The sequence below is a fragment of the Pagrus pagrus genome (assembly GCF_965226575.1).
Source record: "Pagrus pagrus genome assembly, chromosome: 17".
In the NCBI taxonomy this organism is placed as follows: domain Eukaryota; kingdom Metazoa; phylum Chordata; class Actinopteri; order Spariformes; family Sparidae; genus Pagrus; species Pagrus pagrus.
In genome coordinates, this window is record NC_140201.1 from 5,468,741 (window position 1) to 5,496,278 (window position 27,538).

General features: G+C 41.2%; 2 protein-coding genes across 2 annotated transcripts in view; both read right to left on the reverse strand.

Annotated features, from left to right (window-relative positions):
* Positions 1 to 2,769: 2,769 nt before the first annotated feature.
* ndufs5 (NADH:ubiquinone oxidoreductase subunit S5) lies at positions 2,770 to 6,308 on the reverse strand. Its single transcript, XM_084378811.1, has 3 exons — positions 6,201 to 6,308; positions 4,374 to 4,593; positions 2,770 to 2,981 (listed from the first exon to the last, which is right to left on the reverse strand). Exons 2-3 carry the CDS (start codon positions 4,587 to 4,589, stop codon positions 2,886 to 2,888), a joined length of 312 nt encoding a protein of 103 aa, XP_084234937.1. The 5' UTR covers positions 4,590 to 4,593; positions 6,201 to 6,308; the 3' UTR covers positions 2,770 to 2,885.
* Positions 6,309 to 8,991: 2,683 nt separating this feature from the next.
* Positions 8,992 to 27,538, reverse strand: part of rnf19b (ring finger protein 19B) — a 34,681-nt gene continuing 16,134 nt past the window's right edge. The window contains exons 3-10 of the mRNA XM_084379597.1: positions 16,775 to 16,974; positions 14,291 to 14,435; positions 14,021 to 14,183; positions 12,525 to 12,639; positions 12,084 to 12,224; positions 11,605 to 11,794; positions 11,303 to 11,437; positions 8,992 to 10,822 (exon numbers count right to left, since the gene is read on the reverse strand). Coding sequence (XP_084235723.1) covers positions 10,378 to 10,822; positions 11,303 to 11,437; positions 11,605 to 11,794; positions 12,084 to 12,224; positions 12,525 to 12,639; positions 14,021 to 14,183; positions 14,291 to 14,435; positions 16,775 to 16,974 — 1,534 coding nt within the window. The 3' untranslated portion in view covers positions 8,992 to 10,377. The remainder of the gene's footprint in view (positions 10,823 to 11,302; positions 11,438 to 11,604; positions 11,795 to 12,083; positions 12,225 to 12,524; positions 12,640 to 14,020; positions 14,184 to 14,290; positions 14,436 to 16,774; positions 16,975 to 27,538) is intronic.

A 27,538-nucleotide genomic window follows, 5' to 3' on the forward strand; every position in this document is an offset into this window, starting at 1 on the left:
GTTGCAGGATAATCCAGAGTCTCTCTCTCCCTCTGTCTCTCTCTCTCATCCTCCCTCCATCGCAGCCGATCAGCTGAGAGTGAAGTCCTGCTGGATTATCTGTGCTGCTGCCGCTTTAATCAAACAGCAGCTAATGGACTGACCGGCCACACGAACTGAAGCTACTGTGACCACAAAACACAGGGCTCAGTTCACCACTATCACCGCTCATTCTCCCATTATCAGTTAATTATTGATCACTGCTGATTATCCTTCAGTATAAGCACATGGAGCTCCTGATATGTCTCCACTGATCAGGGGTGGTGCCTCTGTCTGCAGACAAAAATTTAATTACACAATTGAAACCTTGTGATAATGTGAATCTAGGTACTGCATGTTGTATAACGCAGCCGTGGTTATATGTAGTTTTTAATCTAATAAGGCCAACTTGGACTTCTAGAGAACAGTGAGGCTGCCTGCCTTCAGACAGACACAGCTTCATTGTATGAGTCATTCATGGAAAAACTTATTAAGTCAGAGTCCAAAACCTCAGTGGAGTTTAATGCATCAGACTTTAAGATGTGACATCGAACTAACTATAAAATTTAGATTGTTGGGATACGTCCAAACTGCAGAAGTTAACTCCGGTTTCTGACAGTCGAACATGTTCAGTTTGATTTATGTTGAAAGTTTCAGTACAACTGAGGGTAAATCTGGAGGGTCGCAAGACGATTTTTCTAATATAAAAAATGTCTTTCTATTCTAAAAAATCTAAAACCTGAACAGTTTGCAACCTCCAAGTCATCGGCAATAATTATTCTTCAAATAAAACCCATAATAATCTGTGTTATAGCCAGGACTTGAGAAGGACTGGAGGTTAAAAGATATAATATGGAACATTAAATGTATAAAAGCTTGACCTTTCTTAAATATTTTGTTGAGTTATGTTCTTACGTTTTCCCAAATGTTTTCAACAATGTTCACCAGAGTTGTTCAAGGTATCACTGCGTCTCATGTAGTCGCCTGTCGATAAAACTTCCAAGAGAGAGTGAAGAAGGAAGTCAGCGAACGTGACTAAATATAAGGTGAAAAAACTTTAAAAACAAATCGTCTGTGAACATTTCTGCCTGAGTCACGTGTATCAATTTTCATCTGCGATGGTGATCCCATGATCCCACACGACTACTTGAAAATTATGTGACGTGCCTTTAAGATAATTTATTTTCCTCACCGACCCAGGACAAATAAGTCCCAACCACCTGCCAAATTCTGGGAATTTTTCTGAAGATTTCTTTTTTAAATTAAGTAAATTTCACATCTTATTTCATCGGATTTAAGAAACGGAGGAAGAAGAAGTGACATATCTTGAAAAAAGTCCAGGAGCCTCGGTATAGCACTCAGATATACAGATATATCATGACCTGGATGTCTGGAAACCTTAATCAATCATACCAGATTGGTATTCTGGTTGACAATACTCATTATTTAGTTTTAAGTCAAAGACAGCATGTTTAATATACTGTATGTAAAATTGTGAGGGTAGATGTCTCTTCAAGTCATTAAATCCCAAAAGGACCCCTGCGTCCTCTGTGGTTGCTACATGCCTGCCTGAAAATAAAGGGCCATTGAATATATTGGACTTGATGTTAGGTTTCCCTCCTGTGTTTTCTGTGCTCTTGGCTCCATCTTGTGGCGCTTCTCAGACCCTCCTAATCCCATCAGTGTGAGTTAAACGCTGGTAATTGAATCATGGATGTCAAACAACATCCATTTATATCAGTCTCTCATCGAGTGGGTCCAGATGTCCCTCTGGAGCATTTACTCCCCAATCAATGTAATGCTTTACTAAAATTAGGTCAAAGGGTTAAGAAAATGGAATGTAGACACAATAAACAATATACCTTCACCACAGCTGTAGGAATAACATTAGATCATGCACCAGCGGTCGATTCAGCAGCTGTGGCGAGGCTGTAGAGTAAATACTGATGGTTTGCTGCATGTCATCACTCACAGACACACTGGTTTTAATTATGTGATGAATTTTTATAATGCAACATTGATTTAACCGTTCTTGCTTCAGACAACAGGCCCGTGTCTGTTTGTTTCTTGGTTTGCTGGTTTGCCAGCAGGATTACACAAATTGATTTACACGAAACTTAGATGGAGGATGTTTCTCGGCCCAGAATAGACCCCATTAACTTTTGGTGCAGATCTGGATAAAGGGACGGATCCAGGATTCTTTTATTACTTTCTTTTTTTTTTTTTTTTACATTTTCAGTAGTTTCAACGGGAATAATGGAGGAATCATTATGAAGGAAAAAAATCAGGCATATAGAGGTGGTTGGTATCTGTGACTGAGAAGAAGTTGATGCAGATCCAAATAAAAATCTTACATGTTTGATTTGATTTTGGGTTCAATTTGATTCAATTAAAAGGGGAATGTTGGGCCTTGGTGGAGGTATGCACTCTACTGAGTGTCATTCTAGTTCAAGGAATTGTATCAATGTTAGAAATTCGAGTATCGTGGCAACAGGACATTGCAGCATATGACAAAGTTTCTTCTTTTTTAATTATTAAGATTTGTACAATTACTATAAGTGTATAAATATGGACAATGCATTACAAACTATACCTATTAAACAATAAATGTACCTGCTAATTCTTTGAGTAAAACCTTGAACAAATCACACTCTTGTTAACTGCAACCTTATTGTTTTCTCTCGTCCACATAACTGCGTACACTAAAAAGAGAGAAAAAAAGACTAGTGAAGGAAAAGACGAGAAGTGGAGGACAGTGGGTGATAACATTTATTTGCAAACTTGTACAGAAGAACAGGAAATAGCGGGCTCTGATTTACTATACACATGAACAGAACTGCAGACAGTTGTGTGTTCCCTCATGGCACCTAGTCTGCCTTGCTCGAGTGGCAGGCTGGTGGCGTGTAGGTCCCCTCCTTCACCATCTTGTCACGCTGCTGACGGATGGTGTGCAGCCTCGCGTGCTGCAGGGAGGAAGAGAAGAAGAGATAAGTGCTGAGGCAGGACAGGATGGAGGCGCAGAGAGACGAAATAAAGTCATTAAAGAGAATGTTCTACATCCCTCCACCATTTTGATGTCAGCATTATCGTTTACACCTACAGAGGAACTGGATGAACAGTTTTTAACCTTAATACATCTTCAATGTAGTTGAGATCGTTGTCTGATGTTGTCTTGACTTGACATTCATCTTAAATCAGCACTTCATCCTGTTTCTTCTCCATCATGTTCTGAGAGAACCAGACGTGGCTAAAAAGCAAATCAAGGAAGCTCCTGCTGCTGCAGCACATTTACAGTCGACGGGCGGTACGTCAGTCAGTCTCTCTTCTGCTGACACACAATGCCTTCAAGTCTGACCTCAGTTTAACTCTGACAGTATTTAAAGGATCAGACAAGGGTGCTATTTTTCTTTCTGAATACAATTCTGTTATTAATTTTGACTCTAATCAAAACTTTTTTTCATTCCTTCTTAATAAATGCTCTCCTCTCCTCCTCCTTACAATCCCTCACACCAGACTCAATACAAGAATCAGGCAGTTTAATATTGCTTAGGTTTACAGCTGCTAACATCTTAGATATTAAGGCTGATTAAGGGTTCTTAGCTGTTGGGAGCCAATAACATCTAATACTGAAGGATTAGTTCACCCCAAAAGTGAAAATTCAGTCATTATCTCGCCCCAATGTTGATGGCAAGGCAAAATTTTGTAGTCGACAAAACATTTCTGGAACTTCTTATCAAAACAGGAACTTGTTTTAAACCTTACAAAACAACAACAAAAATACATCAAAACGGCTCCAAACAGCTCGTCTGGCATAATCCAAGTCTTGGGAATCATTGACATCCCAAATAGATTTGGATAGACGTTATTTGCACCCTTTTAAAAGCCAACATCTTCACTGCAGAAGGGTGTCAATAGTAAGTTTTTGTTTTTTTTAAGTCCCCATCTACTTCAGTTGTTTGGGAGAATGCTGTGACATTGTTTTTCTATGTAGCTGGGACAACAAGTGATACAAAGATCCATCTGACAAAAGGTCACATTATCAAACATAAAGTGCTGCTAAAATCAGCTGACGTCAAAAGTCACAAGCAGTCATTCCTCTGAGCTCCAGGCTGCTGCCATCCCAGTACTGTTCACAGCATGTACTTTCATGCCTGCTGGTATATTGATTCTTTTTTCCACTCTGGTGGCGAATTATAGTGAGTGAGCTCAACTTCAACATGCAAACAGGTCACAATAACTGATAAAACATGCGTCATATGCACCATAGTTTTTAAACTATGACCCAGCAGTCAGCTATTCAAAAGTACTTCACACTTCACTCAGAAGTCACTGAGTTTTCACACCCGAACACTTACTGTCTTCTGCCTGTGCATGCACTCGTAGAAGTCCTCAAACTCCACCAGGCACTCCTTCTTGGCGCGGGTCTGCCCGATGCCGTGGGAACACTCGACCCACTCCTTCTCAAAGGCATGGCAGCGTGCCGGCATCTTATAGGGCTGCTCTCCGCTCTGCAGCAGCAGCCAGTTGTCTAGGTTGATGCCAAGCCGTTTCTGCAGGTCTATAATCGGCATGATGCTAATGAAGGAAGAATGGGAAGGGACAGAGGATGAGAAAATGATGGACGGAACAGGACGTGATGGAGAAGTCAGAGGCATGAAATAAACCATACAACAGGTAACTACCATGTCTAGACCCCTTCCTTTAAAACTGCAATAAATAAAATTGCCTCACTGATACTTTTGGGGTTATAAGGTGGGATAGTATTATATCTTATTTAATTATGCAATTAATCATTTTAATTTTGTCTTCCTTCTCTTCAGATGTTAATTTGCTGTATCACTGTCAACTGTCATGGGATTGAGCTTTTCCTCTTGCGTATCTGCGTGTACATATATACATGGATAGTGTGATGACCCAGCTACTGTTTGTAGTGTTGTAGTCGTTTGTGTTTTATGTTGAAAAGCATAATAAAAACATTTTGGAAACAAACGAACAAACAAAACCCTGCTATTATCATAAGCGAGACAGAATGATTCATTTTGAAGCAGGGACTGATGAAGGTCTGAGAGCAGCAGCCTTTCCCAACTTGGTGTGAGGTTGAAAAATGATAACAGCTAAAACAAATCTTCATCTTTCTGGACATTTTGATGTTTGGTAAATTATAACTATTAGCCAGCAGAATACGGTGGCTCACTGCTGATACAAACAAGAAGTTATGCAGTGTGACAGGACAAAAAGACTTAAAGGGGCACTATGTAGTTTTGGAGAATAAATTCAAACTCAGGTAAAATAAGGTCCCCAGAACCCTGTTAGAAGCTAGAAAAGTGGCAGAGTCTGACAAATATAAACAAAGTAAAACAGTAAGGAACTGTTTTGAGAGTTTGTTTATTTAGTTTGTTTAGCCATAAAGAAATCGGTCAATAAAGATCTTTCTGATTTAGGTTTCTTCCCCAAAGCTACACAGTGCACCTTTAATACTAGCTCCATAGCTGTCCTGGCTTGTCTGGAATCATAATATAAAGAGTGTTGTACAACTGCTGCATTACACACTTATATGGAAGTGATAATACAAATCAATTCATTGTTGAAATTACAAATTATACGAGCAGTGCATAAAAGAAAATATTAAAGAAGATCACTACTCGCTATTCCTTGTTTTCTCTCCAAATTTTAGCCCCGAGACACTCAAATAATTTACATGCAAAAGATATGTTACTGGCAAGAATGTCTTATTTAATAATACTGCTATAATAGAGCTCCAGTAAAGTATTTCATCCGTTATTACTAACCTGAACCTCACCTTAAGATTAGGCAGCTAGCTAACGGTTGAGCTCTAGCTAGCGCTTAGCTAACCACAACAGCTAGCTGGCTAAACTGCTCTGTTAAGAAAATAAGCAGCTCTACGATAAATCTTTCTATCTTCGTCGTTATGTAATATAAATCAATATATGTACACACATGAACTACAACCGTTCTCTAAATGTGTCCCCCGGTCAGATGTTTGCTAAAAATCCTGAGTCTCCTTCAATGACAGTTTGTTCATGCTAACCTCAGGCAGCTGTCGTTTCACTCTTTTTAACAAACCGGAACAATTTTCAAACCATAAATAAAATCTACACTGTGTTAAATGAAGAAACGCGCCGCTAAAATGCCGACATATAGCAGAAAATATAAGTATTTACCGTGTTTTGTAGGGCTCACTTTAACCTTCCTCCGACTCCACGCGTTTCGCTTTACGGCTGGCAACAACACGGCCGTCAAGTGATAGAAATTGTCGTAAAGAAACACGACAGTGGTTTGCTGGCTTAACGGTGCAGTACCGCCGCCTAGTGGACAGGACAGCGAGGAGGTATTGACCAAAGCACTGCTAAAACTACACCTGCCCCCTTATAGACATACACATAAACATATAGTTTATGTATATTAAATCACTATGTATTTTCCCTTATGTCTCCCCATGTAGATTCATCATAATTTATATTTATATGTATATTTTCATTTATTCAATTCATACATTTCTTCATATTATTCTTTGCTCTTCATTGAACTTACAACTTCATTCCTAAAGCAAATGTTGAGATGATCCTGGTTCATAACAAGGTCCATACATACTCCTATTGGGTGCATTTTATAATACATGACCTTTTTATATCTAAAACAGGTGCTCTTAACAGGTTTTTAATTTGGTGTAGATATGACACAACTCTTGCCTCTTTTTGTATATTAATCTGAATAAAAATCTTAAATCCCAAACTTAGAAGAACGCTGTAGTTTTGGAGAATAAATTAAAATGCTAAATTTTAATATTTCCAATATCATATAAATATATATATATATATATTCATATATTTTTTCTCAACAAATTATGTGTTGTAATTTGAAATAAACTGTGACATGTAAAGTTTTCCTTGAACATTTTTTCTTAGTAACATTTTGCACATTTCCACGCTCATTAATTCTCAGTAAAAGACTGCAACACTTCATGAATGATTTTTGCCACTTTGTAGTTATTAAAATGATGACAACAGCTTCCACTTTTCTCCTAAACAGCACAAATAAAAAGACTCTGAGCTTTGGTGCAACATCAGATTGTGTTTATTTGTTTTTTCCCCCAAAGGTCCACAAGTTGTCTTTCACAGTCCTGCATGTACAACCCCACACAGGGCAGGGCTTTAACAGTGACAGGAAATACACAAACAATATAATAACACTTAAATATTGCTATCTATATACTCTAAAACCTTTTCAAATAAGGACAGGACCACCTGTGGTCTTAATGGGACGTTTCCATTAACGCTCACACTTCGTCCGTGGTACATTCGTGTGTTTTCTCACAGGCAGGCAGGCAGAAACGAGTGATAAGTGCAGACCAAACAAAGCACTGCCAAGTTATATAAGCAGCTAAATCCATAAAGCTACTCTGAGATGAGAAAGGTTTCCATGTGGATTCCTCGAAGATTAAAGGAAAACCTGGTAGAAAACCTTTTTAAAACTGAAGCACAGAGGTGATACAAAGCTAAGAAACAATTCAAGCTAGTGAGTATGATTAAGAAAAGCTTATCGGCATCAATATTTGAAGTGTTTGGCTCCAAAAGAGAAATTAAGTTGATCAAGAAAACATAAACAAAATAAGATGATTACAGTCCTTGGATCAGAACATTGATAAAACACAGTGGATGCCCTTATAATGACTGAATGATAAAAACGATGATGATGTTTTGGAACCAAACCCTCTTCAGTTACATCCAACATAAAAGGCCTTCTGGTAGGTGATTTTATTTTGGTTGTACCACAGACTTTTGTTTGCAAATGAAGTTAACTCATTCATAGCAACAGACGACGGGTCGCAAAAAAAAAAAAAAAAAAAGATAAATAGGATTAATTCAGATAAAGTGCACAAGTGCTCATTCAAAAACAAAGTGGGACGAACAAATACATTCATCAGAAGTCCATTCATTCAGTCACACACACACGCAGGCGCACACGCACACAATGTTCAAGTGGGTCAGACAGCCAGTTAACTCGTCGGAAAACAACACCAGTCGTCTGTCTGTCTGTGTGTGTGTGTGTGTGCGTCCAGTCACATGACACACACCACAACCAGCCAGTGAGAGAGTTCTGACAATGAGCAGAGAGCAGGTCAGGCAGCCAGTCGAAGGAAGAAGTCAAGTGTTCGCTGTTGAAATCATTCGTTGATGAGTCAAAATGAGTCCAAACTTTCTCCGGTTCCAGCTTCTCTGATGCTGATTATCTTTGCTGATTATGATAGTCAAGTCATGTTTGTACCACTGGTGAAGGAAAGCGCAATACATCTGAATAAATCTGTTTAGGTCCTTCCTCAAGGACCTTATTTTCACCTGTGTCCATTTGTTTGTTTGGTGGTTGGTTTGTCAGCAGGATTACACAAAAACTACTCAATGGATTTCCACAAAACTTGGATGGAGGCTGGGTCTCAGCTCAGAACAGACCACTGTTACTCACTCTCTTTAACTTTGTGAGATAATGAAAAATGAAAGTATGAGCTCTACTGAGTGCCAATCTAGTTAGACATATTTTTTTAAATGAATTTGTTTGGATATTTGCTTTTTCTGTCACGTTTCACCTTTTTGGATGAAACCACCTTAAAAGTAAGATGTGAAATAACTGACATCTGAAAATGACGACGGTCCGAAACAAGAAAAGATTAACAAAATAATTGGCAGATTGATGAATAATAAAATAATTGTAAGTTGTAGCTCTAAATCAAATCCATTCAGACATTGCTAATGTGACTCAGGAGTCTTATTACTATGGACAAAAAATAAATATGACGTGTGACCCCTACTGTTACAAAACAGAAGACGAGGAAAAAAGGATTAAGGACGACTCAGCCACTAACACTGGCAGATTCATTGTTCTGATGTCATTTGCTGCTTGTTTAAAGTCTGTTGCTTGTTTCTTTTGTGTGAAATCTAAGTTTTTTTTGGTTTGAAGTTTATTTTTTTGCTCTTTTATGTTGAACTTGAATCTGAATGATAATATTTTACGGTTAAAATAAAGGTAAATGATCTTATTTATGCTGCATTTTATTCTATCTGTTTCCAATATCTTATTGTTACTGCATTACATATGTTGTTGCTACTCAATATGATGTGTTGAGTTAATAAACCAGAGCCTAAATCTAAGTCAGAGTTTGCACTTACTGCTTTAAAACGTGTAACTTCAGATATAAGTTTAAAAAAAAACTAAAAAACATTTTAGTGTGTTAACAGTTTAAGCACCAGAGGACTGTTTTAGTGTGCTGCTTAAATGTATAATTGAAGATTTAATTACCTATTGAGCTAAATATTGTAAAAAAACCCAGCAGTAATATAACAGATTAACATTATAGTTTGAATTTATATAAATCTCTCGGTGGATTATCTGTGAAATAACAAAAGCCTGTTTGTACATTTCAGTGCAAAACAGTTGGACAACTTGCTGCTCTAACTTTTTAAAATGTCCAAAATTAGTGTGAAAAGGTCGTACACGGTCACTGACTTGAATAAAATAAAACAGCTTCTCTCAGGGCATTTCTCTGCAGTGTTTTCTGGCCACGTCATTGTCAGAACTCAATCACTTATTTCTGTAAATTCAAAACTCTAATTTTTTTTTAATCCCGCAGTCCTCCTCCTCTTCCTCCTCCTCTGTGCAGGGAAAGTGAGATTCAAGTGCAGCTTCATCCTCTAAAGTAAACTTTCCCCAGTGTAACAGAAACTCACCGTTCACACAAGGCATGGCTCATGCAGACTCATGCACACAGCAAATGATAAAAGTTCAAGGTCATCTGAATTTAAATAGAGGAAAAGAAGGAAAATAAAGCCACAACAGTTGAGTACAAAGTCCACATTCACTCACACATTGTTATAAACATGCCCCGTACTCAGAAAACAATCCTCCTCCCTCTGCTGTGCTTGGTGACGTCTCACCGTATTTCATAATTTCAATTTTGCAATATTTCTTGTGGAAAATTTGTACGTCTTTTTTTTTTTCTCTTTTCTTTTCTTTTCTTTTCTGTTCATTTCTTTTTTTTTTTTGCTTAAGTAGCCAAGGCATTTTGCACCAAGGAGTAAACATAAATCATCATCTTATAAATCTCAGAGGTAGAACCCTGACAATTTACTCAGTGAGGAGATTGACAGGTAGATAGATAAGACAGACAGACCAAAGTAAACAAACGCTGTCTGTGTTTAAGACGGTGTCTGTGAGTCGCAGAAGCAGCAAACGAGAAATGACGAAATTAAAAATAAAAAGCCATGAAGTAAAGGAGCGCTCAGGTGGAACTGTTGTGGGATTGGTTAGTTTTTTTTTTTTTGTGCAATCCTGAGAGCTGCGCTTCTCTCAGACGTAGAGGATGACGTTGCTGTCTGCGGGACAGTGAAGGCCTTCGGGGGGGTTCAGGGCTCGGCAGGAGGGGGGCTGGGGCTGCTGGCCGGCCGCCAGGTGACAGCTTTTCGGGTGTGGGGAGTCACAGTCGTCGGACGTCAGCTCTGCGATGTCGTCTGATTGAGTGTCCGACATCTCCAGGTCGCTGCGGATGCTCTCCGGTTGAGCCAGGGTGACGTCTCGGAGCCCCTCCCTGATCGACGCTCCTGGTGACAGTCCCAACACAGAACCAGACAAAGCCCCGCCCCTTCTGGAGCTGCAGTCCTGAGGCTCCTCCCCTCCTGAGACGGTCGCCATGGCAGCGGAGCCCGGGGGCGGGGTTAGGTCCTCTTCGCTGGTCAGGCAGAGATGGCTGGGTTTGGTCTCGATGTCCACCTGGATCTCCAGGTTGGTGCACTCCCTGCAGAGACACGAGATTTTCAGCAAGTCAGTCGCAGTGTGACGCTTTAAACATGTCCAATTTCAATGGAGTAAAAATCTCCACGCAACCATTCAGAAAAAATCTTCATCTTGACAACCATGTAAGTAAATATAAAATTTAAGTACATTTAAAGTGGCTTAAATGCTCCCACGGTTTTAAAAACAGGAATTGTGACAGTGTGATCTGTTTTATTTCCTGGTAAGTATCTGCTGAGTAAAGCTGCCACTGATGTACGGAGGGATTTCTGCAGCTTTAGGCGTCGCTCCAAACGAGACAACAACATGAGATCGTGGCAGCGAGCTGCCAAGTCATCAGATTAGTTCTAATTCTGTTATCTCAATCACATCACATCCAAATCAAATCTGACAGAGCGACAGACAGACGGATCCGCGGCCTGACAACAAACAAGCAATAAAGTATTTCGAGACAAAGACCACAGAAAAAAAACCAAAGCGTCACCTGTCAGGCAGAGTGTAGGAGGAGATGATGGATCCGGCCATTCCACGGGTGCTGGCACAGTCGCTCCCTGCTCCCAGGCTGCCTGTCTCCCTCTGGGCTGACTCTTTAGCCAGCTCGCCTGCCGTCACCTCCAGCCTGGAGGAGGGCAAACCATCATGTTAATCAATAACCATTAAACAAGTGACACAAACCGTGTGTGTGCGTTCAGATGCCACTTTCTGAGATGCTGGGGCTCTAGTGCGATATCTAGTAATCACTAGTTAAGTGAAGTGTGGGAAAGTAACTTCATCTCCTCTCCTCACCTGCTGTACTTGGCGTTGCGGGTCCCCAGGGCGCCGCCTGCCAGGGTGTTGAAGTGTGGTGTGTCACCCAGAGTCCCAGGGGCCACAGAGAGCCCCTCGCTGGGGGAGGTGGTGCTCAGACCGCTGACCGCTCCGTCCAGACTGCTCTCACCGAGGCTCGGGGACTTGAGGGCTCGCCACGCGTCTGCCACTGTAGAAACAGACAGGGAAAACTTCATCATCAGCATTGTCTTCATCATTTGCCATTTTCTATTGTCAACGTGTATTTCTTTGGTTTTTAATGTGACTACTCTGGGTGGAGAGTGCCATGTTAGGAGAGGTGACCATTTTGAAAGTAGGAAATAGGGCTCTTATTGGAGATTTACAGTAGTAACTGTTCAGACTAAAGGCTAATAAGTCGATAAAGCAAAGTTTAGTCACCAAAAAATCTTTATAGTGGATGTGAAAGTATGTCATTTGAAGCTGTTCGGCGTCCTGACCTGTGATTGGACCATCGTCCTCATCAAAGTCAATCCGCACACCTCGTCCCTTCCCTCTGCTGACACCACAACCGCCACCTCGACACAGAGAGATGGGCACCACGCCGTACACGTAGGCCAACATGATGGGCACGCCGATACCTGAAGAACGAGAGGAACACAAACTGTTTTACACCTGTTCAGAGGCGCCGGAGGAAGAAGTGTGTAGAGATCTGACGATAAATTTCCAAAATATGAGGTGATTCAAATCTGCTTCTGTAAAAAGTATCTGTCTGGTCGTAGCTGTTCCCTGAAAGCATATATCACTCTGTATTTTTCATTTAGTATTCAGCAGAGCAGCGTGTCTAGATGCAGAACAACAAACTGTGCTCGGCTCTGTTTTGCTGTCAGCCTCAGAGATTCAGAGAGCGCGACAGATGACGGTCTGGTCGAGTTTCTTACCCACGCTGACAGCTGCGATGACCGGGGCGGTGACAATGGACAGGGCCACGCCTCCTGTGATGGCCAGGTTCCTTCTGTGACGAGACGACTTCTTCAGCTCGTAGTGGGCGTGGATCTGCAGCAGAGGAGAGAGAGAGAGACGATTAACACACCTGAAACACCTCAGAGCCGAAGATGAACAAGGCCAGGCTTCTTTTCTAGAGAACAAAATCTGTGTCAGAACTTGTCATGAGGAGACGAGGCTGCAACGTTTCGGGAAAAGATTCAGTTAGTCATTCTTTGACTCAGACAACCAGATCTCAGGAACACCTGAGCAGGTTTTAACACGAAGAAGACAAAGGTGATGTGTCTGAGCTGCTGGCTTCAGTTAATCTGACTAGTTAACCACACTGAACAGGTCACGCTCAACACGTAACACAGCCAGATCCTCAGAAAGATTACATTAAGATGTGCTGTTTCACTGTTCTCCACAAGAGAGCGCTGCAATATCTTATGTCCTCTTTTAATGTCCTTCCTATTGTAGGTTTTTGAAAGAAAACTGTATTTTAGCACATAATACAACAGTGTCACCACATTTATCTGCAGGCTATGACATTTCGAGACCCTTTAAGGTTACTATACTGCAATGTTAAAGGGATTTTAACAGCCAAAATATCAAAAGGCACAAAAGAAGACGAACTCAAAATGACTTCCTGTGAATCACTTCATGTCCCTCACTCTACTTCAGTTGCTTTGAATTCAAGCTCTGCCTCAAATAAATGTCTCAGGATCTAAAAGTTAGAGTGTCGATGTAAAACCTTAACTTTCAAAATTAACCTTAAGCATTAATTAACCTTCGGAAAATCTTTACAATGTTTTAAATACTTCGAGGCCTTTTATTTAGCTAATCTGAGGACTTCACCAAAACGCCGTCCTCTAAACTAGTTTTCAAATCTTCCTCTATGTCAGAGCGGTCGTTGGTGTGAATGGAAACTTTTTTTGCGGCTCATGAAAGCAATGAAAGTACTTCCTTGACATTTAGAAAACTTTTAGCGCCGTGCCAAAAAATGAGGACAACATACTGAAACTTGTTCTGTAATGCTGTAAATTCCAGATAATCATCAGAGTGATGGACTGTTTGTGTGTGAGTTGCCATGACTCTGTGGTTTCCACTTCTGGTTCCTCCAGCCGTGTGTAGATAAAGACAAACTTTCAGTGAACTGAATGTAAGGGTTAAAAAAAAACGTGTTAAACGTCTTTGTTAGCCGCAAAAGGAGGAAGGATGAAAGGAAATGTTTTCTTGGCGTGCTTTTCTAATGTTTATACAACTGCATAAATTAAAAAAAGACGCCGAGGAAGCTTGTGAACGTGTGAATAATGTGTCATATGAACTTTATCAGTTCCTCTTTAAAAGGTCCCCTCCAAAATCTCTTATTTCTATTTCCTTTTCACAGCTTTTTCAAAGTTTACCCTGGATTTTAGAAGTGGCTGGAGCTTCTTCCTCGACTGTTTCTCACCTTGCGGCCGACGTAAACGGGGATGCCGATGACCATGGCGGGAACGGCGATGCCTGCGATGAGGGTGATGCCGACCGGAGCTCCGATCAGGGTGCCCAGCTGCCACAAAATCTTCTTCTTCCTGCTCCAAGGCTTCTTCCCCCAGAAGGTGCAGCCAGATGGACTGATGGTGACGGAGGGAGACACAGAGGGTCGGAGTTGGTTTCCAGTCGCACATTTAAAAAAGCCGTACAGAGCTGACGCAAAGAGTGAAACAGTAACCGTCAGTACCTGAGGTAGTGCAGGTCGGAGATCTCCTTCATGCAGAGCCAGCAGAACTCACAGCCGCACACGGCGCACGTCATGTGGTTGCAGCTCCCATCATTCATCTTGATGATGTAGGCACCACAGCGAGGGCACGGCTTGATGTCATCAGCTGGGGGGAAAAGGGAAACACTTAGTGACGACGACTCTATTTAACAATTTGTAGCAATTCACATGTGCTAATCCCTTTTTATTGACCATATGAGACCCTCCCCGTCTCTGTCAGCCTGTGGATGATTCAGTCAGTTTACAAATAGTTTACAACCGGCTTCAGACGCAACAGAGAGCCCCTTTAATCCGAACGCATCAAAAATAGCCTCAACACAGGAAAAATCCACTGAATTCCTTGAATACAGACTCAGTCCAAATAAAGGTTAAATATTTTAGTTGTAAGAAAAACTAAAAGCTCTACAATGAACCTGTACAGACGCTTTATTCCTCTCTCCTGTTGGCAACAAAATCAAACCTCATTAGAGTAATGGATCGGACAATTGCAGCAGTTTGTCCTCTAATGCATTTTAAGGGAAAGAAGAAGCCTAAAAAAAGAGTCAATTTACTGTGTGTTTGAAATCTGGACGCCGGGAACGCTCTCTGCTCTTTAAAGGGCATTTTGGCATTTTAACTTGAAGAGAGTCTGGCAGATCTGTGTGTGTGTGTGTGTGTGTGTGTGTGTGTGTGTGTGTGTGTGTGTAGGAGTAGTTGTTATTGTTTGTGTGTACCCTGTTCTGCTGACATGACTCAACACACTCTCCTGTCTCTCTTTTTTTTGCTCCACTCCTCTTATTTCTCTATCTCTCTCCCTTTGTCTCTTGTACATCTGTCTCCATCCAGTTGACTAAGCAGAAGGCATGAACAGACAGACGAGTGGACAGACAGACAGACAGGCAGGCAGACAGACAGGTAGAGGTCTGGAGTTTTTTATGAGTCACTTTTCGTCCTTCTGGACTGTTGTCAGTTCCTCTGAATGCTTGGCAGAGGGAAACAAACTGGAAGTGGCGAATTAAGACGAGAGAGACAGATAAGGGAGAGTGACTGAGGACAGCTGGAGGGATTTAGTTAATAGACGTTTTAATCAAAATGGAATTAAAGACACACACATGTAGGGATGTTTGCACGCACGAGCTCAGATGTGTGTAGAGATTTTTATGTTGGTGTCATCGCTAGAACGAGCGTGTGAAAGGACCAACTCAACAGTTCAGGAAATATGCTGCTTTGTTTATTTGCAGAGCGCAGTCATGTCGGGAGATAGCTTAGATAGTTAGACAGATAGACTGGAAGCAGGGGGAACAAGCTGGCCTGGCTCTGTTCATAGGTTAACAATACACCCACCAGCACCTCCAAAGCTCACCGATTAACACATGATATCTAGTTTATTTATTCTGTACATAAACAGGAGCGGGCTAGCTGTTTTCTCCTGCTTCAGGAGCAGTGGTTTCTGTTGGAGAGAGGAGCTTCTGTTGGTGCATTTTTAACTTTCAAGATCTTTTACATGCACATGAAACTATATAAAACACTGAAGGAAAGGGGGAAAAAGGGAAAAAGCATAATAGGTCTCATTAAAATATGTTTGCAAATTGAGGACAAAGTTATTTCTATCAGGATTTTACGATAATACTGTGACCTCTTAAAGAATCTCCTCTTTCTAATTATGTTTGGCCCAACTTATATTTCCATTCAGGGTTTTAAAAATATGTATGTCAGTGTGTACACGGTGCGTTCCTGCATATCTACAAGACAGAATAGTCCCAAAATGGTTTCTATTAACTAGGGCTCGATTACTCTGCAGATTATTTACATGGTTTAATCTATAAAATGTCCAAACTCTCAGCATGTCAGAGTTGAGCTGAGTTTTTCAGAAGTATATTTTTAACCTATTATTCTCTGAATATAGTTCAAAAACTGTGTAATAAATGTGGCCTTGAGTGATGCTATTGTTACTCTTGTTGAAATACTGAGGTGGATGATTTTTCACTGGCTAAAAATCACACTGTAAAGCGCTTGAACTATGTGCCATCTTGAAGAAATGTTGTGGCTTTTGCAGGGTGCTGCAGTCATGGTACTATAGCGAGGAGAAGCTGTGATATATATATATAGTGTCTCATGCTCTGTTGAACGCTGCACACTTCACCCAGCGGTGCGAACACTGGGGAGTCGCTACAACAGACGCGAGACGAGTTTGACTCAGCGCTCTGACAGACGGAGGAGGCTGACGTGATAAAGACCGACAGAGACAGAGACTTCTCAGAGGTGTGAAAAATAATTTCAGGGCGGAAATGCTGGGGGAGAAGATTCTATCTGTCTGTTTATGTCTGCGCCGAGCACACACACCTGCACAATGTGTGTGTGTGTGAGGATGTAGCGCCAGACTGTGGTTACTTCTGATCCAATCACCCTCCAGGGAGGCTGAGAGTTGTGTTTATGTGTGTGTGTGTGTGTGTTTTAGGTCCTCACCAGGTCCCTGCTCCTGTGTGTAGCTGGGCGAGTGGTTGCTGTGGGTGTGCAGGGATTGCGCCCTCTGTTGGCGGGCCGAGTCGCAGGTCTGGTTGGGATGCCAGGCCTGTTTGCAGTGGTAGCAGAACTCGGCGCCGCAGCCTTCTCTGCGACACACCAGCCTGGGACAGCTGGCACAACCCGAGGCGATGACGGCAAATCTGAGAGGAAGAGACAGAAGAAGAGACGAGCGTTCAATAATGCGGTGACAGAGGAAGTCAAACTATGAGGACAGAAGAGAGATGACATTTTCTGATTATTTTTGAGACATGAGCGGAGCTTTTTGTCACTGAAACAAAAGACTGAGATCAGAAAGTCAAACGCAGACACATTCCAGTTGTTACAGCATTTCTTTCAATCGTTTTTTAATTGAAATCTGTATTTTTTTCCCTTTACTTCCCTGTCCCTCTCCTCCCAGTACACTTCATGCTTACATCCTTACATATACACATCTTCATCTCTCCCCAACACTTCTAACCGTGGGACAGTACCATCCAGAATCAGTATGTTACCATGTTGGTGTTAATGACCCAAAAGAAATAAGAAAACAAAAACCATAAACAAGCACAACGAACAAAAAGCAAGAAAAGGTTTGAACTGCTGATGACACTGTGAATCAACAAGTTGGCTGCTCCAAATCTACCAGTCTGAACGTCTGCCTGACATCAATATGCAAAAATGAATCAGCGGATAGATGAACAAGTCTAGACACAACATTTGGGACCAATAAATAGATCCTAGGACTGCATGAGTTTGTAAAAATATCACTGGGAATGATCATTTTTGCTTTATCAATTTTCGAAACAGAAGTATTAAAATCATGATGATGTGACTTTTGTCGGGGTTCGTACCAAACAAACATGGTTTCTTGGTTTTGTGCCAAGACATCTCTGCAGGACTACACTACTTCATTATGAAGCTGTTTTTCACACATTTCACCTTTATGGAAACATTCACAGCTTCTTGTGACTTTGCAATACTGCGATTTCGATCATATTCTGATTAATTATGCAGCCCTACTAGATTCCCAATTAATCTGGTGGACCTCGAGATGCAAATTTGCACTGCTGACAAACTGCACGTTGGCCTGACAATGCTAATCTTCGAGGAAATGGTGGCTTTCAGACTCTAAAATGGATGAAGCTATCATATTAGCTTAATTGCACAATCCAAATGAAATGACTCAGTATAAACTTCCCCACAAAAAGAGATGCGTCACGGTCTGCAGAAGGTCGTGAGAAAAGGTACAGCTGGGGCTGATGTGGATTACATTAGTTTGAAGTTATTGGACAGAGTGACATTTTCACCTGATCATGGTGCTATACAAAAAAATTAGAGCATCATCAAACTTTTTACAATTCATCCTGAGGGGGGCCTGATTGTCTGTGCCAAATTCAGATGGTACTCCATTTACCACATTTCAATTATAGTCATAAATGTCAACCACAAGGCTGGAAGAGAAGTACGAATCTGTCCCTGGGAGCCATGCATGTCTTTACCAAGCTTCATGGCAGTCTACCAAATCATTTAAAAGATATTTCTACCCTTTGCTAACATGTTACCCACGACCTTTGTTCCACGCTGTGCAACATTATCACTGAGTGTACAGAACAAACCCAAGACACCAAACGCTTCACAACATCTTACATAACCAAGATGTAACTTTAGAAATGCAGCTAATTGTTCACTCAACTTAAGTTCCAAGGTGTCCAAAATGGCCCCTAATGGGCAGATTACACAGCCTGAAAGCTCTCTGTGGACTGAGAGGAGAGAGAGGATTTGATCAATGCAGTAATCACTCAGTAACAACATTGAGAGAGGAGGGGAGAGAGACGGGATGAGGTCAATCAATATGGATTTCACAAGGTTCAATACTGAGAAGGGAGACGGAGTGTTCACTGCCGGGAGATGTGTAAATACAGCAGTGACCGAGTTACTCTGAGTTCAGAAAGAAGACGAACCTGACCCTGAACCCTTATGGATTAGGGTCGACTTCTTTCCAATGCCGATACTGATTATGAGTAATCAAGGAGGCAAAGTAGTGCATTTCTTAAATTATTTAATAGGCAACCAGACACAAAAAAAATACCAGTAAAAGAAAACTAAAACTAAATATCGGCCCTGATAACCTGTCTATCCCTGATATGGATTTGTTTTTTATGCAAGAAAATGAATTTAATCATGAGAAAATAGCAAAAATACTCAGAAATCTTGTAACGTTAAGAAATCCCCTGGATGTATCACTTGTTACTTCGCCTGTTGTCACCAAATTTCATTCAAATTTCTCATGTTTTTGAAATATCCCGCCAAAAATCAACAGATTTCGAAATTTTGATTATCTTTATATGGTGATATATGATGTGTCATGTAATTTCCTGATTTTAATACTTGCTTTCACTTTCGTCATTATATCCACATTACTGATGATTATTTGTCAAAAATCTCACCGTGTTAATAGCCTAAATATAACACTTATTTTAAGGCCACATCGCCCAGAACTAACACAGAGATATAAATCAACAAAACAAAGGTGTGTGTCAGGTAACTTTATGAAGAATACATTTTCTTAAGCCCCTACAGCAGACGAAACACTCTTTTGTTTTGTGCTGACGTTAGGCCAACACACTTTTAAGCAAATAATACTAAATATAGCAAAAAGAGTGGCACTTTGTAACAGCAAGGACAAAAAAGGCAATTAAAGACAGGGAGAGAGACTGAGATACAGGCTGTCAGTCACTGGAGAAATCACAAAAGAGGCCAGTCATCAAATATTGTCACCAAGCTAAGTGGGAGAAAACATGCTGGAGGAGTGATAACAAAAGCCGGCAGGGATTTTAACATTTTAAGCCTTTTTATACCCGAACAAACTAAAGACAATGGCCGGTTTTCTGCACGTTGGTCGGGTGCTCAAGTTATACTACAAAAAGGAAGAAGAAGTGATAACACGGCAAACTTGTAATTGTTTTGGCACGCCTCCAAACACGTCGGCCCCAACATGTCCCTCATTACCACCTCTTCAAATGCTGTGACAGGCCTGTTCTCAGGAAGGAATAAATTAACGAATATCAGAGGAGACAGGAGCGACTTTCTCAGGACAAGATGAGACAAGAACTGGCATTCCTGCGGAGACACATCACCCTGCATCTGTGAGGATTTAGACATCACAGCTGTCTCAAGCGCAGATCTGCATAAAGTAGATTCCTCTGTAATGATCGTCAACCATCCGCGGTGTTTTCAACAGGACTCAAAGGTCAAACAGTCACTTTAATCCGACTCAACGCTTCAATAACTGTCTTTCAATTCAACGAAGGGACACACAAACACAGAGATGCCAGTTTTGCATTTTTTTAGTGCAGCATCAGCTCTCTGGTTCAAGCTTGTCTAAACAGAAACAGAACAGCAGAGTCTCAAATGAGTAACGAACAAGCTATTCACCAGAAAGCCTCGTCCTTAACCATTTCCCTTTATAAAAACCTCACCCTGACCACCATGTGAAAATCCCTTTATTCTGCTTCCCAAAAGCCCATTCCATCACCTTGACCTTTAAGCTCACAGTTCTCAGTTTTATTTTTCCCCCATGTGGGCGGAAAAGCACAAACAGGTGGGATATTTGAGTCTGTTTCAAGTACGTTGCTCAGCTGCCAACAACTCCCATGACCCCACACTACTTACTTCTTATGTTTTGTTTTGATGGAGAGACCCCTAGTGGCTGAATCTGCTCTTTGAGACTGTCCTTTGCTGTGTTACGTTCATGTGGTGGCGGACTAATCAGAAAAAATAAACATTTCCGACAGGGAAAATTCATGTAAACGCCCTCTGAGGTCAGAACAACAACTCATTTACGGGACACCAGTTGCCGTGTTGATGTCATATGACGCTGAAACATGGCGGACGAAAGTAAACACTGGACTGATTGTAAACGACTTTAATCAAAGTCGTGTATTGCACATCTAGTTTTGGCCCAGACGTAATGCATGTTCACTATCTTAGTTTAGCTTGTTAACATGCTAACATTTGCTAATTAGCGCCAGGCACAAAGTACAGTTTTGTAGGCATTTGGTCATAAAATAGGAATCTTGACCTGATGATGGCGCAAGATGACAAATTTAAAGGAATCACTAAAGTTAGCACACTTAATCAATTCACTAATTGAAGTGAACATCAATGTCTGTGCCTTGTCGAGACATACTATTCAAAAATACAGATGTCAACCAACGTCAATTGGATTCATCGCAGGCTCAGTGGGCTTTACCATCCCTCCAGCTGTGCCGCTAACAACAACTGGCTTAAAATAACTGAAATCAGAAAGATAGGAGATGTGTAGGTTTGTGCTCGTCATCTGGCTAACTCTGGACTTGTTGCGGTACAAAGCACATGTTGACACGACAGCTTTTTCCTGGGAGATTTTTGTGCTGACATTTCCAGGAAAAAGAGAGACAAACAGAGAGGGAGAGAGAGAGAGATGTAACAAAAGGACACAGAAGGAGGGTAAGAGGGGAGAGGCGATGAAGGAGATGGAGTAGAGGCGGAGGAGACGGAGCAGAGGTGGAGGAGTTATGTGAGTGCTGACGTGCTGCATGTTGAGAGGAAACATGCATAGACAGTCCTGTCAGTGTTCAGCTCCACCAAGAGCCACCTGGGAATCCTGCTGAGCCTTTAAATGCAACCTTACAACACACACACACGCACACACAGACACACACACACACACACACTCTAATAGCAGTCCGTCCACACCTGGATGAACTGGACGTGCGTCAGTCTGACTCGCACAGAAACATGAAAAACACACATTACATGTCAGTCAACAACAATGAGTTCAGCGAGTATTGATCTGTTTAATTAAGTCCCAACTCCTGTTACCCCTGGCAACGCTCCCTCTATGCCGCATCGATAGTCGCCATAGCAACTGACAGCCAGCGGAGACGGCCACTCTTTGCTCTCATTGGACGCTCGGGCCTGACAGTCACGCAGACCGAGATCTTATTGGCCGGAGGAGGAGAGCGGGTCAGAGGTAAAACGAATGTGTTGTTATGAAGAGTGAAGAGAATAATACTGAGGTAAAAAACACAAGGGCTTCAAGGATCGAGCATCCATGATTAATTAAAATGATTTTATATTCATAATCAGGGAGCCTTTCAGAATGACCTGATTGTTATAAAGACTGTCAGTTTGCTTGTTTTTTTCTTTTGTACTCAGCTGTGTTGTTGTGGTGGTGAAGATGATTAGTCAAAAAGACTCACAGGAGCTCAAGTGGATCGTTTTCGTCTTCCGCAGTGAAAAAGCGCTCAAACCAAAAGACGGCGGACTGAAGTGTTTGTTTTGTGTCGTGTGCTCTGCACAGAAAAGGCTTCGACACTCATTGTGTTTTCCAGTGAGCTTTTCTGCTGCTCATCAAGGTTTATGTGTTCGCATATTTCAAGGTTTATTTCAATCAGCCTGAACTTCTGTTTTTTGGCCACTTAAAGGGGAATTCCGGTCAAACCAGGGCTCCATGTTTAGATATTTTGGTGTCTAAATGACTAGAGACCATCCGTGAGTGTCTGTGGCCCTGGTTGTGGCTGTATGTCCTGCACCGTTGGCAAAAGTTGGCCCTTGTCTGTGACTTTTCAGCTGACTGACTGTGTGGGATCAGTGAGTCAAATCCGTCTGGCAGTTCAGCTAAGCCAATCGCTACATGATTTCAACCATTTAGTGCAGTTTCTCCTTATTGTTCTCCTCCACCTCTTTCCCAGTACCATTTGTAACTTTCCATCAGACATATTCTCGATTAGAGGTGGCTTCATTAGCAACAATGGTCTCCAAAAACCCTGTTTTATCATAAAAACATTTTTTTAAACCACAGTCTTCCAGTTTTCCTTTTGTAAATGACGAATACAGAATACCGCAACCTGGTGGTGTGGAGAGTTATTCCCAAAAACATCCTTTTTGTTTAACCAGAAACAGTCGCTAGTCTTCTCCCAGAAGCCACCAGTTTCCATTTACAGAAACGGTAATTTTATTATCGTAAACACACACTTCATTAAAACTCGATAGAAACAAAATAAAACTCACCAAAACCTTGGATCATCTTTCTATCACTCCAAAAATAATGAACTCTGGTTTGGTTGAAATGAACCCTTAATTCGCAGAGTTACATGTGAAAAGAGGATCTAACGTGAGAGTAGAAGCAGGGGAAAACAGCGTGTCAAGCCAGAGCATTTTCACATATAACGTGGTAAATTAAGGGTTTATTTCGAGGTGCTGATTGCCGGAAAAACAAGCATGGTTTTGGCAAAAAAATGTCGTTTCTGTCGAGGTAAAATCCCAACAATCTCAGTCCGTCAGCGGCAAAAACAAGCATGTTTAGTGAAGCGATCTACTGGACTGATTACAAAACTTTCTGTTCCTCTCAGTCATTACACACCAAATTAATTTTATAGGATATTGCCAGGATTTAAGTAGGCAATTGAAGTTTGAATTGGATCTAAACTGCCTCTATATTTATCTTTCACTTGTCAGTTAGTGTCATATGCATTGACTCCTGGATATCTTTTAAACAAGATAAGATTATAAAACCAGGTCACATTTACATAACTTTCCCACAAGTGAGGCAATACGCAACACACACACACACACGCACACACACACACACACACACACACACACACACACACACACACACACACACACACACACACACGTTATGTCCATTCTCAGCTATAAACGCTCCATTCACAGTTATACTGAAGAAATTCACACCTATTACTCTGTTTCTGTGGAAGCCACGTCCCCAGTGACAGACAGCCTGAAGCTGTAGCTGCCAGGTGTGTGTGTGTGTGTGTGTGTGTGTGTGTGTGTGTGTGTGTGTGTGTGTGTGTGGAGCTGTTTCTCTGGCCTGGACTGCTTGTGCTGAATAATAATATGGACTTAGTCAACTCGTCTGATTTACAGAGGTGGTGAGTCACCGCTGGCGTCAGACAGAGGATCAACTCGGTAAATATGTAGGTCAGCAACCGACCTCTCCTCTTATGATACTGCTGATGCAGACACACACTTTGGTTTTGGTTTATTTTCATCTGAAAACTGTATTGACTTTACTTAACCCTCTTAACTTTCATAATCTGCATGAATCACTGGAACTTTTACCCCAAAACTTATCCTCAATTCCAGCCCTAACCATAAAATCCTTACTTTTTTCAGTGGGGGCTGGCTAGACTGTACTCAGCTCGATCACACCGTCCACTCAATGCAGTAACATAAACGCATGTAAACCTTCCTAAAAGAAAACTTATAATAGTGATTACACACAGTATGCCTCTCGAGGTTCATCGGGAGTAAAAGATCATCCCAACTCAAAGATTCAGATTCAGCTGAACTCTTACAAAAACAAGGAACTGTAAAAACAGGAATGGATGCTCACATGGCTCTGACACAACACAGACAGTAAAACACCAAACTTAAATTGAAAAAGGAAGACAGGAAAGTTCAGCATTCCTCTGAAAAAGAGTTACTATAAAGTTACTATAAAGAGTTTCTGGTTGACCAACACTTTGATGGCCAGATTTCTATTGAATCTGTGTTGGTTTATGTGTCCCGCAGGCTGAACCATAACTTCCCGGCTGTTATGTTAATCATAAGGCCAAAATGTCGAAATGTCCATTTCTACACAGGAAATATTTAAATCTGAGCCACTTTAAGCAGATTACAGTGAGACTTTGTACCATTTAAAGGTTTATATGTGACTTTTGTAACAGTAACACACGTAGAGAAGAGTTATATTTAGTGAAATAACTCAATAATGTCAGTTTGTATAATAGATAATAGATCTCTACTTCCTCTCACTGAACAAAAATGAAGCTAAAGTAACTCTGATATAACTTGTATATATTGTTAATAGTTTACTGTCCGTTTTTGTACATAATGTTTTAACATTTTTGATCATTTAGACAATGTTACAGATTTATACCAATGGGACAAAAAAACAGAGACACTGGCAGGCAGGCGATCTTGAACGAAAAGTGAGCTTCAATAGCAAAAAGCTGAAATACTAATCCAAAAATGTAACAAAAGGCAGATGAGAAAACAAGAGAATTCCAGGAAAGGACAGCAAAACAAAGTGCAAACCAGAAATATCGAGAGGAATCAGGCACCAAAAGCCAGAAACACATAACGGGAAGATGACACTGGAACACAAGGACAAAACAGAAAAGACAAAGTGACAAAGAAAGAGGGGAAGACTTAAATACACAGGGGATGGTAACTAACAGAATACAGGTGAGGAGCAAAATGGACGGGAAAACACACAGAGGAAGGAAGTGAAAAGCTGTGCTCGTAATTTAAACCCCTTTTCCAGGAATGAGGTCAGAGCTTTAGTGCCTGCTTTCACAAGAACAGTGTACGTCAGTCACTTTCATTTTTGGCAAAACTCTTTCAAGCACCAAGTGTAGAAAAGAGCCATAGCGACACGTTAGTGTGTGTCCAGCTGACAACGGTTATCTATCTATCTTAAGGATCAACAATGTTAAAACACTATATACCACACAAACTATAAACTATTAACAGTATATACAAAGTGAAGTGTGAAAAGTGAAGTGTTTTAACTAAGTGAGCGTTAACAGTAGTCGTATACTGTAGAGCTGGCACCAGAAGCGTGCAGTCTGTCAAGCAGATGTACGTCACACTTCGTTGTTCAAGTGGAGGATACCAGCCAATGGTGAGTATTTAACATCAGCCACTGTAAGCTATTGGTCATACCAGTCACACTTTGAGGCTCCCCATAAGCACATTTCACAGCCTACGACCTGTTGAATGCCCCTCAATGTACGTCAGAATTAGGAAAAAGTGTCTCCACCTCTGCCCCACTCAGAGACTGGGTGTAAAGTTAAAGATCTCTCCGTTTTGCAGTGGCCAGGTGGGCAGTGCCTACTAACCTACATTACTGTCAAGGTTAGGTTTCATGATGAAGCACAGTGGGCGATCTTGTTGCTCGGAACCCGTGTGTTACCTCCTGAACCTTGTGGGTAACCTGTGTGTGACGTAGCGTCGGGGTTTGTTGTGAAAGTGAGGTAGCGAGTGTTGCCGCAGCCACAGAGTGCAAGCTGTTAGTGGTACTTTAGTCGGCCGTAAAGTGTCTGGATAGGCTCAGATGGCAGCTTAATAGTTGGCTACCGAACAGCTGTGTGTTGTGTTCGCTGCCACAGAGGAAAAATAAAAAGTCTGTGTTCCCTGCGCCCAAACACACACCATGACGTCATCTAACATAACCTACATTTCTTGCCCCCCCCCCCCCCAAAGTTGGCACCAACAGGTATGACACACAGTCACGGAGAGAAAAGGCATAAATTTACAGATATGTGCAAAGATACCACAGGGACGCTCTGGCCTTCCCCTGTGACAATACCAGTATAACAAAACAAAACCACAGCAGAAAAATATCACCAAATATCTGCGTTCTACTTCCCACACACACACACACACACACACATAGAAACACACACACATAGAAACACAAACACGGTGAATCACTCCTGCTTTCTGAGATGAAACTAACGCCTCTCATTTGTTCCAGAAACCTAACGAGAGCTGCTCTACCTCCAAAACCCATCTGACTCTCCCCCCCTCCGACCACAGGGCCAGCCTTTACAGCCCGCTAACCCAGTTGCAGTTTCACACTCAACTTCCCCAGCCCCTCTTTCTCTCTCTGACAGTCTTGTCTTCAATCCAGACAGAGCAATACTGGCACGCTCTGAAGCAATACTGTTTATGTGAAATCAAGGCAATTACGGGAGAAAGAATGAGGAAGTAATCCAACAGCAATTGAGCAAGTGCTTTGATGCATCAGAGAGAGAAAAGGGTTCATAGACGATGACTTCTTCAGTCATGACCAGATGTTTAAGCTTTCATTTTAATCTTAACAAACACAAACTTCATTTTTTTTTTTTTTAGGCTTGAAAAACGGATCTTAATGACAATACGTTCCTCATCAGAAGTTTAGAAAAACTTGAGCAACACTTCCTGAATTAAATCAAGCATCTGTCATAGATCACGGTTTTTTATCTCACACAATCTGGTTTAGTTTCTGTTTCTCGCAATTTGTTAATAGTTTATATTAATTGCACAAGATGAATCCCCTAAAGGGCAAAAGAGTTCATTACAGTTCTGGCACACTAAGTGCTCTGAGGCTCTCCGTGTGCTTAATCTCCCATCAGATAACTTGATAATCTCACACTCACAGGAGGATGGAAAGCGGAAACTGGCACAGATGAGCCGAGACAAACACCTTAAATGCCAACTACAACGTCTATAACATTCACTATGTACGTAACAGACTGCAGTTCAACTCTGAAATTCCCCTCTGATTACTGAAACAACAAATTGATGAATCTATTAACTGATCGACATCTCAATCTGACAAATCAAACATTTGCTGGTTCAAGCTCAGAAATGATAAAGATTTGTTGTTTTTCCCTGTTTTAAGATGACTGTAACTCTTTGGGTTTTGGATTGTTATACTGCTGCAACAGCCAATTTGAAGATGTCTACAAAAAAATTGATTGCAAAAATATCAGTTGTAGTCTGACAATGAAGACTTGGAGAAATGAGTCTGTTATTTGCTGCAGGGTCAGCAGTGTAAATAAACTACTAGATGATATCATACAAACAGAAATATGTAGACAAAGAAATCATGAAACGAGCACAGATGAGATCTTGAGGATTAAATCACAGACCGTGACTTTTAAGCGG